The following is a 15,681-nucleotide window of genomic DNA, read 5'->3' on the forward strand; positions in this document are numbered from 1 at the left end:
ATATATATGCTGTGTATATATGTATATATATATATATACAGTATATATATATAGCTACACCCCAGAACATTTAACAGCTTTTTGTCAGGAGACCTGAAAAGTGTTGGTGCTGAGTATGAGGTAAAAGATCTGAAATATATGAGGGACCCAAACCACAAGGGGCTTTAAAATGTAATTAAAAGCATCTTAAAGTTATTTTTAAAGCTGCTGGAAGCCCGTGTACATATAGAAGCCAGGACTGAAGTAATATGTGTGTAGTGTTGGTCAGAAGCCTCGCTGCCTGCCACATTCTGGATCAAGTGAAGACATACAGTTGCCGAAGCATTAAGGCACATTAATGGGCAGTTATCTTAATCCATGCCGGAGGAGATAATGTGAATAATTAGCTGTTTCATCGTGCTGCAGTTTGTCATTTGCGCAATACGGTTTGTTCCATTCTTCCACATCTCCTTTGTCACACGCTGCACAAAGTGATCTTGGAGCCGTGGAAACATGCCGGCGGACTGTGAGAACCAAGAGGCTCCAAGCTTGGCTTCTGCTACACGCATTACAGGAAGGCACCCGGCTGCAGAGCAATCATGGTAAAGTCGTTCACATTATGTCACCCTCGTGTCGTCATCAGGTGGAGATGGAGAGGCTGAGGAGGGAGGAGGGGGAGGCGGCGTCGGCAGCCAGAGAGAAGGAGCAGTTGGGACAGACAGTCCGCTGCCTGGAACAGGAGCTGGCTGAAAAGCAGGCTGAGCTGCAGACTGTGCAGGTGAGAGGCTGCTGGATTATACAGCCAGGGATGGGGCATGGGGGGGGGTCACACTGTGAGGACAGGGACAATGATGTGGAACATGTGTACTGCCACTACTGACATACTTTGACATTCAGCATTTCAGTAATATGAAAATACAAAAATTCTTTGAAGCTACATTGAGTGCAATAGGTAGTTGCACTTGCTTGTGAGAAAATATTGCACTGACGAGTTGCATTTGAACAGCAGTAGCGAATCATAATTCTCAAAAGGAAACTGCTACTGTTCCAATGTCATTTCAGTTTCTCTCGAAAATTGTGTTTGATTGTTTACATCTATCATATCAAGTTGCCTTCCACCAACATGTGTTTTCCAGTTGGCTAACTTGGCCCGCTAAGTGAGTGAGGGGTCATGACCTCGGTAACCCCGGAATCAGAGAACCTCTGTGTGCCCCCTTTCTGCTCAACCACAGATTATTACACTTACCGACCTTTATTTCTTTTCTGTAAACTCATGGGAACGGTCTTTAGGCCCAAGTGTCCCAGTTAGAGCACGCTCATGCACAGCGCCTCCTGGAGGCGACAGCCCGCCATCACCAGGAGTTGGATTTGGAGACGGATCGTCTGAGAGACAGCCAGTTTCAAGCAGAGCAGGCTTTGGAGACAAGGGAGAAGGCACATCGCCAGAGGGTCAAATGTCTGGAGGAACAGGTATTTTAAGTCTTAAGTGTGGATCATTTGTCGGGAAGGTCTTTCTTTTGTGCTACAGGTTTATGTCCGTGTATTAGCGTTTGTCTACCTACCTTTTTTTTAATTAGGTGCTGACTCTGAAAGAGCAGCTGGATCAGGAGACAAGAAGACGACAGGCCTATTTCAATCAGATGCTCCAACCCGGTGTGTAAGCGGAGACCCTGCAGTGAAGTATGTAGCACCTCTGGCTTCCTCATTCACTGTTCCTCTGGCAGCTTCCCAACAACATTAGGTTACGAGCTACGTCCACATTTGGAAACACACGCACGCACACAAACACACTCCTGAGGCGCTCGCCCATGCACATGTGCACACCGGATTACATTAATCTGCAGGAAAACTCAACAACAACAAACAATGAGTGTTTTGTTTATAAGTGGACTGGATGTGCCAAATTGTTTTAAGGATTTCCTCTGGCTCGCTGCAGTTGGCGTTTCTAAGTCTGTTTATGCTGTGTCATTTTTTTTTTTTAGGAAACATTGTGATGAAAGGTTTCCTTAGTTGGTGCTTCATTCCGCTCTGGTGATTGCTCCTATACTCATTTGTCATATTGATCATGTACCAATTTTACATGTCATATAATCACTGTTTGTGTATACTAATGAGAATATATATCCAAATATTTACAATAATTGTTTGCAGATTTTCCCGTCGCTGTGATTAGTGTCTCAGGCAGATTACATAGTGCAACTCATTTATTTTATTATGTTCTGACTCTATCAATATAGTGTGTGCAAAAGCTGTGATTGTTTTTAATAAACTGGGTGTATCAGAGCATATTTATACAATTTTGTTTAAAGAAGGATGTTGACAATTGATAATCGATGATTATGTTTATTCTACTCGCCACACAACTTTGTTATGGGGAAAAGAAAAAAAGCAGTTTTCTGTGAACTTTGCGAAGGACAGCACTGCCCTTTCATGGCATGTGAGTTCTGGCGTTGGGTTCGCCCCATTAAAAGCCTTTGTGGATTTAGTGTTGTGGGTGAGAGAATGACCTTCGCTCTCTGTTGCCAGTGCTGTCTTAAGTGTTTTTCTTTCAAAGATCGCTGCAGATGCCAAGCAAGGTCTGTGGGGATCGTCATTAACTGGAAGTTTAACTGATGATCCCTCCGTAATCCTCCACAACCCTAAAAATCTTTAGACGATATGTGGTCTTCCCTTTTATGATCGCAAAACCACAAATATATTATATCTGCAGTGTGCACATGTAAGTATGTTTTCACTCCATTTCTGACTCTCGCATTACTCACTGTACAGTGTTGCTTTCTCACACCAGCGCACTCGCAGGTCTTCTCGATGTGAAGCCTTGCATGCCTTGGTAACTGTACATAGTAGGAGTCTCACTGAAAGGGGAAAATCTTGTCCGAGTTTCTTTAAAGCAGCCCTTTGATTATCATAGATCCGCCCAGTGGTTATCCTGTTACCGGCCTCTTTTCTGCTATTGGCTGGAAGGAGCTAATTATGCAAGGTAGTGAATCCCTGTGGGGGGGGTGGGGCCAAAAACTGAAAGAACTCCTTTGGCAGGCAGAATAGAGCTTTTATTGAGGATATTTCTAAGCTGACCATCAGGGACCAAATCGCTGGATTGTTAAAAAAAAAAAAAAAAAAAAACACATCTCAGCTGAATCACGCTGCTCCCCCTCTTTCATTCCTTCCCTCGTTTCATTTCAGTGAGACGGAGTGTAGCTCATGCAGTACCCAGCAGCAAGCAGAATGCAAGGAATCTACAGTATTCCCCCGTCTCACACAAGAAGCCCCGTTCCCTACTAAAGGACAAGAGAGGGGAGTGAGAGGCAGAGCCAGAGAGCAGTCAGGGGAGGATTCAGACTGCTGTGGTTGAGAAGGAGGAACGTACGCTCTTGTCCTGTTCTGCTGTGCTCTTGTTGCCTCAGGTGTGCGTGCTCCTCCCTCCCCACCGCGGTGCCCGCTGTCAGCTCCATCCCTGGGTGGCTGAGGCCATGGTGTTGGTGCTGCGAGCCCTGCTGCCCTGCTTCTGCACGCTGCTCTCCCTGAACCTGCTGCCTGGAGTGGAACCCGCCGTGCCCCTGGAGGACTTCTACCCCTTTGGCCAGGACATGGGGGACTCCCAGACCAACTCTCAGGACGACGGAGGCTCCAGGCTTGTGCAGATCTCCGTTGCTTTCCCCTTCTTTGGAGACAAGCACACGGGACTCTACGTGAGTACAGAGCACTGTGTTTTTACTGATGTATATATGTGTGTGTGTGTGTGTGTGTGTGTGTTTATGTCTTCATATTTCAGCGTGTACAGTTGTGTGTGTGCATGCACTTTGCAGTTGGCAATTGAAACTGACATGGTGTGGATTGTATAAGAGCCTCAGGGATAGGAGATTTGGCGCGCAGCCAAATACTACATCGCAGCGCCCTTTGAGAGTTTGTATGTTTGTGTGCACTCACAAGCTCTGGTGTGTAACCTCATTTGTAGAATATCGTGTTTACCCCCCCACCCACGGGCGGAATCATAATCCTCGATGACATTCTCTTCACTTTACATCTGCCCTCCTCGCACTCTCAAGTGCACCGAGGGAGAGTGCGAGAGAGAAACTATTAGCAGAACAGTGGCGAGCCCTGTTCTAGTGGGTCCACAATGAGCTGTTAAAGGAAATGACAGTTTGTGTTCTTACTGCTGGCGCGGAGCATCTGTGAGCAGTTTTCAGAGAGAGTTGTGGGGGGAAATGTGCACGCCGGAGAGAGAGAGAAACTGCGCTCACGGGAGGAAGCTGAATGGTTTGACAAGGATTCTTGCGCACCACAGTGAAACACACTTTGATCTGTCTTTTGTCATCTATTGGGTTCGGTTCCAGCGCATGGAAAGGCAGAACTCCCTTAAATCAACACCACCTGTTGTGGTTTATGCACCCGCGTTCGTTCCCCTCCTCCCCCCTTCAAACCATGGGCAGGGGAGCCCGAGGAACCATGGCAACAATGGGCAAGGTCAAAGGTCATCTTTCTAATCTAAGCGTCTGCGCCAAAGGGGGTGAGGTCAGTCTCCCAATGAAGACATTTTTAAAACTCTCATGCACCCACACGCCATGCACGGACAGCGGCAGTGTGTCAGTGGTCTGGAGCTCCTGTATATCCCAGTTGCATTCACATTGTGTGTTCTTCCCAGTTTTTGCAATGAACTCCGGTGTCAAATTAGACAAGATAAGACAAGTAACTGGTTGCTTGGCTTGTTGATCTTCGATTGAACTATCATCTTATTATGTAGAGATAAAAATCAGAGAACTCCACTCCGAAATGCGGCGCGTTAGATGCGATCTGATATCCTGTGGCTCGCCCTGCATCTCATTGGGCTGCAATTCTGTAGTCACGCAAGGCGTAACAGATTGTGACAGGCACTTGAAATTACAGTCACGCTCATTTGAAATGCCTCACCTGAATTCATTAAACATCTGCTGTAAAGCGCGTGGACCACATGGTGATTCCTGCCATCAGAGACCTGCTTTGAACAGTTAATATTTTAGTGAGGGGGGGCTACATTTGTGTGAGGAGTTTCTCTCCCAGGAGTTTGTTCCAAGCCTCTGGGCTACCGCCGCATGGAAGCCGGAGAACCAAACTGAATTTAGACGGTCTGTGACTGCTGCCTTGTTTTATTGTCATAACTGATTCTGTTCATCAGGACACATACCGTGAAACCCCTCACAGCAGATCCCTTTAAAACCTCAACTATCAGCCTTTGTCCCTTCTGGAAGACATCGTCTTTTTACCAGTTCTGATCGAGATAAACAGTAGTGGATTTAAAGACTGCCACAGCCATGTGACTTTTGGTCACAGAAGTCATATCAACAGACGCTGCAAATGCCTGTACAAACATGGGTCCCCCCCGCCCCAGTCCCACTTGTGCCTGCTTGTAACCAGGCTGTCCCTCTGTTATGGTTTGTGTCTGGGAGTTTTCACATGTTGCTGGGATCTCTCCTCCTCCAGGTCCCCCTCCCCTCCTCCCACGCCTCAGATAACATGGCAGGGGTCTTCCCCCTGGAACTGTCCAGCTGCTTTATCGGAGAAATGACCAATCACTTTAACAGAACACAGATGTATCTGCAAAGCGTCTTCGGAGCTCCTAAACAATGCAGTTCGCGGGTTCACTCCTCTTACGGACGGCCAGTGTAAAGAACATGAAGGAGGATGTCCACGGTCAGAGAAGAAGGAACACGAGTTTAAAAGCAGATGTGACAATAGATAGTTACGATCAAAGGTATGTATTGTAGATACATAAACTCACGGACAGATGGAAACCTGTGAGCTCGCTGTGTATGTTTGTATCCCCAAACGTGTCATTTTTAGTATTCAAATGTGCAAGAATATGTATTTAGAAATAAACTACATTTAAACCAAATTCAAATACATTTTTGAAAAAGATCCTGCCAAGAACGTGCTAAAGTGAAACTGCACTCTTCACAGATTGCACATCTGCTAGTGCTCATCTGCTCTTCAAAAGAGCTTCAACACTTCAGTTTGAGCCTTTTTCATTCACTCACTTTCACTCACCACTATGTATGGCCCAAAGATGTGCGCATCAACTTCTTATTCTTTGTACTCTGCATGGGTGCTTTTTATATGCATGTGTGGGATGAGAGACGTGGCTGAGTGATGTTAGGAACGCTCCGTCCCCCATGGACGAGATATGTCTGCACGTACTTTAAAATGCCGTAAAGTCTTAAAGTCAGCGATGCACTTCAAAGGAGCAGCTTTCTTGTGGAGAGTTAGGTGAGGGGATTGACGCCACTCTCATGTCTGTCTGTTAACTATGAAGCTGCAGCCGGGAGATGGTTAGCTTAGCTGAGCACAAACGCCGCAAGCTTGTTTGTGTAAAAACAACAAGTTGTGGTTTTACGGGACAGTTTGTGGACCAGACTATTTCTTGGCCCGGGCGCAGTGACTTCCTGGAGTCTCTGCTGGTTTCCCTGTAAGCTCGCAGTGATGACAAGACTCCAGGAAGTCTTCCAGCCAAGAAATAGTCTCGTGCATGTTCTCATCTGACTATCGGCAAGATCACAAATATGAGTATTTCCCAAAATATCAAGCTATTCGATTAAGACTTTAAGGCCAAAACTTTATTAAATGCATCCAGATGCAATCATTAGAAGTCATGTTTTTGGTTTCTTTGTGCATCACTTACCTTTCTTTCTAGGCTTTTCAAAAGTAAACAATATTTGTAACTTTTTTCAAAAAAACTGATCACAAAATTAAAATCCAACTTTCTTAACGTAAAATCACTTGATGGAAGTATTTTTCCTCTGTAATTCTAAACCATGTGCTTTGCAAATTATAATTGTAGTTGAATACATTGTCACTACACCAAACCTCCACATCACTTGCACCATGGAAGTTGTATTGGAGTCCCTCCACACTGTTGCAGTGAGGATTTATTGCCTCCATGTAAACTCTTTGAAGAACACGTTGATCCGTGGCTATAAGGAGACAGGCCCAGGGCACATAATGTAATCACTTCCTTCGGTCTCGTCAAATAATTGCACAAGCTTGTAACTGTGAAACCTCCGTATTTGACAGGGAAAACGAATGTTTTCCTGCGCTGATCCATGGGCACCTTCTTCATTCAGGGGGTTTGCTTTGGCTTGACTTATGCCAGATGAAAGTTTATTTGTGTCCATAAAATGCTTGGCCCTAAAGAAAACCACCAAAGCAAAATCCCAGATATATCCGGCAGAAGATGTCCCAAAAAAAATAACAGGGGAGTCGTAGTGTGGAGTGGCACCATTGAGAGTGAGAGGAAGAAATACGGGGGGGGGGGGGGTTGACTAATCGCACCTCTCTCTGACCTTGGTCATGTTACAACATAACACAAGGCAGCTCTGAACCCATTCACACTCTCACATGAGTGTGATGCATACCCACCCTTCACTGGATGAGAAGAATAAAAGTATGTGATACGATGCAAAGAAAGAAAGGTTCTGAGTTCTGTTTTAAATTCCTCTCAGGTCATTGCCATGTCAAAGTAGTCCCCGAGAAAATATGAACAAGTAAGAAATACACTTGTTTAAACAGTTCCAGATGCTACTACAGATTGGATTAAGCGATTAAACATATTCCAGTGTTGAGGTGTAAACTCTACTTGGTGTTCAGCATGATTTCCTCCCCTAATTTTGCTGTGAGATGGGTGACTTCCAGACCGCTGCCACCACAGGTCTCTCATTAGTGGGTATGTGGGTGTGGGAGGTTTGTAGTTCATGTACATCCTATCATTCATCCAGCCCTCTGCCCTCTCTCCTGTTTTTCTCCCGGTATCAGATGGCGCTCTGGCTGACCCCTGGGCCCTGCCCCTGCAAGTCGGTCCTCTTTTTTTTTTTTCTTCCCCCTACATCAGCCCCGTTCTCACCACATCACGCTGATGCTGAGGGGAAGACTGTGGTCGGGCAATTAACTGAGCCCCTGTGCTGTGCCAAACAAAACTTCCTCTGCTGTTTTTACAGCAAGGTCCTTAAATTATGGTTTTCATACATGCGGGAAGCGAAGGCGAGCCTTCCGATGCTGCGTTGTCGCCGTCACGTGCCACTCGGCTTGAGCGTGGGGAGGCAAAGTTCACGCCAGCGATTAGAAGAAACAGAAAGGTGCCATGGGGGGGGGGAATCTCCCCTTGTTGATAGTATCCAGAAGTAATATATAAATGAAAGAAGGCCTGTCACGTAGAGTTCAACCTTTCAGCCTGTAAAACTTTCCTCTCCACTCAGGTCTAGAGGCTTGTGTCTTAGGATGTTCAAAATGTAGTGCAGTGGCTGGTCACACATCCCCTAATGTTTGTGATATAAGGACTCTCTCCATGTATGCTTCACTGCTAAATGCTACTTAATAATAATCTATCATTGAAATGACCATTTACCAAACTGCCATGTGCTGTTTTAGAATCACAGAAATCTCTTAATATTTCTTGTCTTCAAGAGACTTTCTCCCCTAAATATCCTCCACCCCGCCTGAAACACACCTCATTTACTTCCTGTACACCAGATCTTCCTCATATCAATAAGCGGTACCTTTTCCCACAGCTCACAGTACGTCTTTTACCTTGCACCACGGCAGTGAACCCTCGAGCAAAACATGAACATTTGTCACATTTATCGTCTTGGTTCTGTGGCTTTACGCTTGCAATCCTTATTGTTGCTCCATCGCACATTGTAATCCCTTTTTCCAGCTTGAAGCTGTACCATTCAATATTTTTATATTAAAAATGGATTTCTTTTTGTATGTTTAAGCGGTTGCTTGTAGTAATACCCACAAGTAATCATCACCTAACTTCGTTAGTTTTTAGAGCATGTTTAAGCTCCTCCTTTTGTGTTTTACAGCCTGTAACATCTCCGTTTTGGTTCAATCTCACCACTTCTATCACACTTGTTTCCAGCTGCAGCCCAAAAAAACCTCAGATCAACCAACTGTATACAATCTGCCCAACAACAAACGATGACTAACAACTAGCTGGTGGACATTGTGCTTCATTTAGCAGTCAGATATTTTCCACTGGAGTTGTTGGAGACCAAATCCGATTTAAAAGGAGAATGAATATTGGGCTTACTTTTGCTATGTGGAGAGAAACCCATCTCTAAATGAATGCTAATGTTTTCTCTCTGCTGGATGGGTTGATAGGCATCAGTTTGCAGACATGTTCGCCATATAACTCTATAAGGTGGTGATACAGTACTGTATATCAATGTTGGGTTTACAGCTTGTTCTGCTGCCCTCAAGTGGCTAAAAAGTCAATTAATGCAGCTTTAAGAGTAACAACAGTATGCCAAAAATGTATAAAAACCAATCTATGAGAGCAACTAACTAATATTTTCATTATAAATCTATTTTATAATCTATAACACCCACCTTTGAGAGTGACAGTGGTTGTTGGTTTAATTTCTGTGGATCGACTAATCAGTCATTTGCCAAATTGCTTCAGCGCTACACCAATCACTGAGCTGTTAAAGTTGGTCTTTTAAGAGGTTGATTTTTCTCCATGCTTCGGTATATAGCTGCCGTGCTGACTGTGCATTTCTCACAGAGGAGACATGTGGACGAAGGGCAGCATGGGCTCACGTGTTTGGTTACTTTGCCGTTGGCAGACACCTGTGGATTTAAAGGCCATGGACGTCTTCCTCGGCGTGATGACTTTGCGGGTGCGTGAGCAGCAGAAACTTGGTTTTCTCAGCTGCTGTTATTTCACAGAATAAAGGTAGCTTCTGTTTGCTACATGGGAAGTGCAAACAGCCATTACGGGTGTGAGGTCAGAACACCTCCGGTCGTCCACCTCCGCCCTCTTCTCCTCAGCACTTCCACTCTACATACGCCTAACCATACAAACAAGTCACAGTGGCTTCATCTGACACGTGGAGTAAATTATATAACTGTATGATTCGTCCCATTGACACACTCTGACCCTGACTCTCTTCTCCTCAGGTTAACAACAATGGCCTCGTGTCTTTCCTGAGGGAGGTGTCTCAGTTCACACCTGTGGCTTTTCCGATCGCCGGGGACAGGAGGGTCGTGGCCCCGTTCTGGGCTGATGTGGACAACCGTCGAGCAGGGAGGGTCTTCTACAGAGAGAGCCGGGATTCCTCCACCCTGAGGAGGGCCTCGGGCGATGTCAAGGCGTACTTCTCAGAGTTCCCCAACTTCAACGCAACGTGGGTCCTCATCGCCACGTGGCACCAAGTTACTTTCTTCGGAGGCAACTCCCTCACACCGGTATAAACTCACTCTTAACTTTACAGCTCTCCAGCATGTTGTTACTGCTTCAGCAGCTCTGATCCTCTGTGGAAGTTTGAAGTATCTAGATCAGTAATTCCCAAGCAGGGGTACTTGAACCTCAGGGGGTACTTCTGCAGTTGCCAAAGGGTATGTGGAAAGATTGTGGAGTATCTCAATTAGCTTGAGAAAAAGATTTGATTTGATTAAAAACAAAGAAAAGTTGATTTATTTGTGTTTTAGCAGTAAAATAACTGTCCCCAAAGAAAATCGTCCTAATTGGTGTGACATATATAATAAATATCCAGCTACAATAGGCTGACTGCACCATACACTGAGTCAGTTGTAACACCAGGACACCACGTGTTGCCACTGAGAGTGAATGAAAACTAGTTCACAAGCTATCAGAGAAGTTGAAATGCTAAAAGTACTGATTAAATGGCTGAAAGATCCGGCCTCTGCCACTTCAAATGGTAGTAGTAAGATTGCATGTGAATCAACACATGTGGAACATGGCGGGTGGTGTTATGGACTCAAGCTCATCTGATAGGGATGAACTACTTGGAGCCACTGGCCTAGATAATCTCAAAGTCCCAGGAAATACAATTTGTAATTGTGAATTTCTCGCTATCTCCCTCAACAACAGGCCCAGACGAGTCTATTATGTCTCTAACCTGTCTGAGGTTTAGGAATCTGTGCCGTTAACATGAGCAGTCTGTCGGATACATGCATTATTACCGAAGTTCGTGGAAATCAGGAAATGGTTTAACCGAGTCTGTTCCTCTCTACGCAGGTAAATACTTTCCAAGTGGTGCTTATTACCGATAGAGAGCTTTCCTTCACGATATTCCAGTACAATAACATCACTTGGACCACGGGCATGCATGCCAGCAGTGGAGGAAACCTGGCTGGGCTGGGTGGGATTGCAGCGCAGGTAAGATCACGTTTGCTTGTTTTTTGCTCATCTTAACAGTTCAAAATGTGATGTGTACAGTATGACCTGCTTGCTGTGAAGATGCAAATCAAACTTTTCAGGTGTCTGAACTCTGATTCAGCCATTTCTTTGTTACTCTCTTTCCAGGCAGGTTTCAACGCCGGCGATGGAAAGCGCTATTTCAACATCCCCGGCTCGCGCACGGCTGACGTGGTGAACGTTGAGGGAACCACCAACGTGGGCTACCCGGGCAAATGGGTCTTCCGTATAGACGATGCGAATGTGGAAGTGGGTGGCTGCAATGATTCCGGTAAGACCTGCTTCTTAGAGATTAGTCCTTCATAAAACGTTTGCTACTTCAAGGATTCCTGTTACCTTGACCTCTCTCTCTCTCTCTCTCCAGCTTCAGTGTGCCCACACCTGCGACCGTGTCTGAACGGAGGACAGTGCATCGACGACTGCATCACAGACAACCCCTCCTTCACCTGCTCCTGCTTGGCCGGCTTCACCGGCCGGCGGTGCCAGATCGGTGAGTTACGGTTGCTCCGTTGGGCTCGAAACACACGGCACGCTGTGAATGAATAACTGTCTACCTGAGATCAGCCAGGAAAAACAATGTCAAGTTGTGAAAAAAAAGACTAGGATTCACCTGACGTGCCAGAGGAAATTTCCTTCATACCTGTATCAGCTTCATGTAAATCCGTTGCATTCTCCTCCAACATAACCTAACTGACCTTTGGTTTTCGTCTAATGAATAGAGTCACACAACATCCTTTGTTTTCCTTCCTGTCTCTGTAGATGTCAATGAGTGTGCCTCAAGTCCTTGCCAGAACGGAGGGACTTGTGAAGACCAGATTAATAGTTTCCTATGTCACTGTCCACCTGGATACACTGGGATTCAGTGTGAAACAGGTACAAAACACACTCCCCTTAATGCTGGCATATACTGCGGTTACAATTGCATTTTGTATTCCTTTTTTCTAGAATACCTTCTGTAGAATTACATGAACATTTCTCATATTTGAAGTCACAGCATGTACAACAAACCCACATACAGTTTATATCATTTTACACAATAGTCAAATACCCCAGAACGAGTTGGCCTGACACTTCCGTTGAACTTACCGTTCATCAAAAAATTCCACACTTCTTCTCTGACCCTGTGCATGCACTAAATATAGGCTGAAAGACCTGGAAAAACTCTGATTAATTAAGGTATTTTGTGCCTCATTAAGCAGTTTCCACACACACACACACACACACACACACAAAAAAGTATTTTAGATTAAGTATTTGACAATATCTTGGTCCAGCCTCTCTGGAGCTCCTGTGCCTATTCCCACAGTCCAGCCTGTGGAGATGTATCAAACCTCTTCTGATACCTTTCACAGCCAGCAGCACATACTTGCAGAGTGAGTGGAGCAGTGTGGCGGATATATTAATCAGCTGAGTAAATATTCCATGAGCGTGTCTCTCTGTCCCTGTGTGTGTGTGTTACAGACATTGACGAGTGCAAAGACAGACCGTGCCTCAACAACGCTCTGTGTGTTCAAGGCACTGGCAGTTTCACCTGTGTGTGTGAACCGGGTTACACTGGTGTCCTGTGTGAGACAGGTGAGCAGGGCTTTTTCACAGTCTGGAGGAAAAGTAGGCATCTCCTTCCGGAGGAAATATTTTCTGCTGCTTTCTACATCAAACTCAGTCATTCTGGCAGTTTGTCCAAAGAGTTCCCCAGTCTTATCTAAAAAAAATAGGTCCAAGTTGAAGTTAAGGTTGAATTCATTCGCAAACAACTCTTTTTTTCCCTCGGGTCACACAACGTGGCAGTGAACCACAGTGAGAAAGTTCACTGAAGCCAGGTTGGTTTTCCAAAAAGACATTAACTAATCTGCTTCCTCTTGTGATTGATTGTTGATGAAACTTGAACCCAGTGGGGAATTGAATTATCAGGCCCTGCACAGTTCATGAATCCTTGTATCTACATGAGACGGGATTACTCCTAATGCCAGACACCTGGTCAATGAAACCCTCTGCTTTCAGGAGGGAAGTTCATTGCTCTCAATCCGGCTCAATGTCTTGACTTAGACAACCACATCTTGCCTTTCCATGTGAAAATTCTTAATATGAAACAGAATCAACGGCGGATAAACTTCTCTCGTCTGATTCGCTGGCTTTTGTGCACCCTCCAGACATCAACGAATGTGAGTCCCAGCCCTGTCTCAACGGAGGAGAGTGCGTCGATCAGGTGGCCAACTTCACCTGTATTTGTCCTGCCGCCTTCACCGGAGCGCTCTGCGAGACAGGTGACTTGAATTCACTATCTAATGGTGACATTGGTTCAAATTTACCACAAACATTTCTTTCTTTTCTATGATGCAATTTCTTGCTACCCATATACCAATATATTTGTGATGAGATAATATTGCAGAATGATCAGTCAGGCTGTTATTATTACACTTATGTTCTATATTTCTCATGCACTGTATCGCATCTTTCTCACTTGCTTCTAGTTGGAGATATCTAGTCTTGCAGATAGTTTTGGGTTTATTTGGTCAGGTTTTGAGATATCTGTCTGATATCTGCTGCCACTCCAATACAATGGAGGTGAATGGAATTTCACTGTGTACAGCTTCCACAGGGACTATTTGTTTTGGAAAAAAATAAAGTGTTAAAAGTAATTTATATAGCTTGATCAGAGCAACAGGGACACATTTTCTTAGATTTAACATTTTCAATGCCGTGATTCCGTTTACATCCATGGTTTTTTGGAGGCAGTATATATCTGAGAGACAGGTGTCTCCTAACCTGGGCAAATAAACCTTTTTTGCTAAATACCACCAGAGGTAAGTGACCCTTTAACCATTTAAATCACGTTATCTTCCTCTCTCAGAGTTGGTGGTGCTGCAGGTCAATTCAACCGAGGTGGAAAACCAAACAGGTAAAAGCACGTACAGCTTAAGCTCTGCCAGTTTTATTTATTTTTTTATTCCTGTGCAGTTTGATTATTACACCGCCTGTCCTGCTTTCCCCATATGCAGCCGCGTGTGAGGAGTACAACTGCACGAAGCACCGGAATTGTGAAGACGCCGGCTCGGGAGCCTACAACTGCACATGTGCTCCAGGCTTCTATGGTGACGAGTGTGAAGGTATTGTGCACTTTTGGCCCGGCTGGCGCTCACTGCAGGCAGCTGGGCAGGTAGGGAGCAGGTTTTAAAGAGGAGCTGTGCTATCCCACAGGAATTTGGAGCTCTGCTGCTGTGATGATGGATTATTGTAATTATCAAAACTGTCACGGCCTCGCCCAGTTTACTACGGGAACCAGTCGCTTGATGTTGTGAATAATTGTTTTACAGCGCATTTTATTAGTTTACCAACAAGAGGAAGTGCTTTGTCTAGACTTAAAAAGGCCTGTTTATGAGTCAAAGCCGCTCTTTGGTATTCAGGTCATTTCTTCAGACAGAGCTGTTGAAATATGCATGCTTCCACACCGCTACTGGCTCCTCTGGAAGTCGGCCATCGCACCACACCATGGTTTCAAGCACACAGCTGCTGCTTGCATAACCGTAGGGCACAAAATATGTAAAACGCTATCATCCTCAGCTAATGCTTCATACCTTCCTTTCATACATGCTTATTAAGTCACTTCATATTACGATTGATGTCTGCATATTTGTTTTAGGAAATAGCTAGTGAGCCATTTAAAGCTAATTCTGGCTCCCATGAGAGGTTAGTGTCACCCTCTGATAGCAGTGTTTTTTTTTCTTCTCCACCAAAAGCTTTTTAATAGTAATTGAGCTATTGCAAATGCATGCTACTTCTCACCCTTGAGCTGAAATATCTCTCAGTGCTTATGTAGGCTCTCTTAAATCTCCCAAATACTTTCCTGCCTGGCTCACTTGGACTGCACAGTGGAAAAAGGAGCACGATCCTCCAAGGAAGAGAAAGTAGTGGGACTCAGAAGTGCCTAATCAGGGCTCCCAGATCAAAGGGCCCGGGCCGCACAGGTGGCCAATGAAAGTGGCTCTTGTAAATTAACAATCCATTAATTGCCCTCGGGGGCCGTGCGTTCTGGTCACAAAATATGCTCCATATCATCAGAAAAATAATACCCTCCACCGAGCAGCCGGGACTTCAAAGGGGAAGCCTTTCTTCTGTTGCGATACGGCCACGTCCTTTGATCCGCTGCTGCAATTAGGAAGGAGAGGAAAATAAAAAACATTCTTCCAATTTGTACGGAGCGGATGTGCAGCACGCTGACTGGTAATCGTCTGGTCCCGTGCACTTTGTTGGAGAAGATTAGGGGAAGAGAAATGACAGCGAATCAATGCATGGTTTACAGTGTAGCAGATGAAAGATGCTCCACATATGTTACACATGTTGAACTTTATACCCTCCGCCTGTGTTTACGCGTAGGCCAATACTGAAAACTTAACATCATACTTGCTTTCAAGTAGCTTGAGCAAACTTTCCAGCTTTGAGCCTCTCTCTCTCTCCCTCTCCCTCTCCCTCTCTCTCTCTCTCTCTCTCTCTCTCTCTCTCTCTCTCTCTCTCTC

General features: G+C 45.1%; 2 protein-coding genes across 6 annotated transcripts in view; both read left to right on the forward strand.

The window, feature by feature from the left end:
• The window catches only part of crocc2 (ciliary rootlet coiled-coil, rootletin family member 2), a 31,523-nt gene extending 29,870 nt beyond the window's left edge, over positions 1-1,653 (forward strand). For all 3 annotated transcript variants that reach the window (XM_031872958.1, XM_031872959.1, XM_031872960.1), the window contains 3 exons: positions 623-757; positions 1,270-1,449; positions 1,557-1,653. In XM_031872958.1, the coding sequence (XP_031728818.1) occupies positions 623-757; positions 1,270-1,449; positions 1,557-1,640 (399 nt within the window). In that variant the 3' untranslated portion in view covers positions 1,641-1,653. The remainder of the gene's footprint in view (positions 1-622; positions 758-1,269; positions 1,450-1,556) is intronic.
• sned1 (sushi, nidogen and EGF-like domains 1) overlaps positions 1,590-15,681 on the forward strand; it is a 25,366-nt gene continuing 11,274 nt past the window's right edge. For 2 of the 3 annotated variants that reach the window (XM_031872985.1, XM_031872986.1), the window contains exons 1-10: positions 3,424-3,668; positions 9,907-10,194; positions 10,988-11,128; positions 11,276-11,438; positions 11,532-11,657; positions 11,927-12,040; positions 12,629-12,742; positions 13,318-13,431; positions 14,019-14,066; positions 14,167-14,274. In XM_031872985.1, coding sequence (XP_031728845.1) covers positions 3,450-3,668; positions 9,907-10,194; positions 10,988-11,128; positions 11,276-11,438; positions 11,532-11,657; positions 11,927-12,040; positions 12,629-12,742; positions 13,318-13,431; positions 14,019-14,066; positions 14,167-14,274 — 1,435 coding nt within the window. In that variant the 5' untranslated portion in view covers positions 3,424-3,449. Of the gene's footprint in view, positions 1,660-3,383; positions 3,669-9,906; positions 10,195-10,987; positions 11,129-11,275; positions 11,439-11,531; positions 11,658-11,926; positions 12,041-12,628; positions 12,743-13,317; positions 13,432-14,018; positions 14,067-14,166; positions 14,275-15,681 lie in introns of those variants that run through there. The other variant, XM_031872983.1, reaches the window with a different exon arrangement.

This window comes from Anarrhichthys ocellatus, unplaced genomic scaffold (genome assembly GCF_004355925.1).
Source record: "Anarrhichthys ocellatus isolate YVR2014 unplaced genomic scaffold, GSC_Weel_1.0 scaffold67, whole genome shotgun sequence".
Classification (NCBI taxonomy): domain Eukaryota; kingdom Metazoa; phylum Chordata; class Actinopteri; order Perciformes; family Anarhichadidae; genus Anarrhichthys; species Anarrhichthys ocellatus.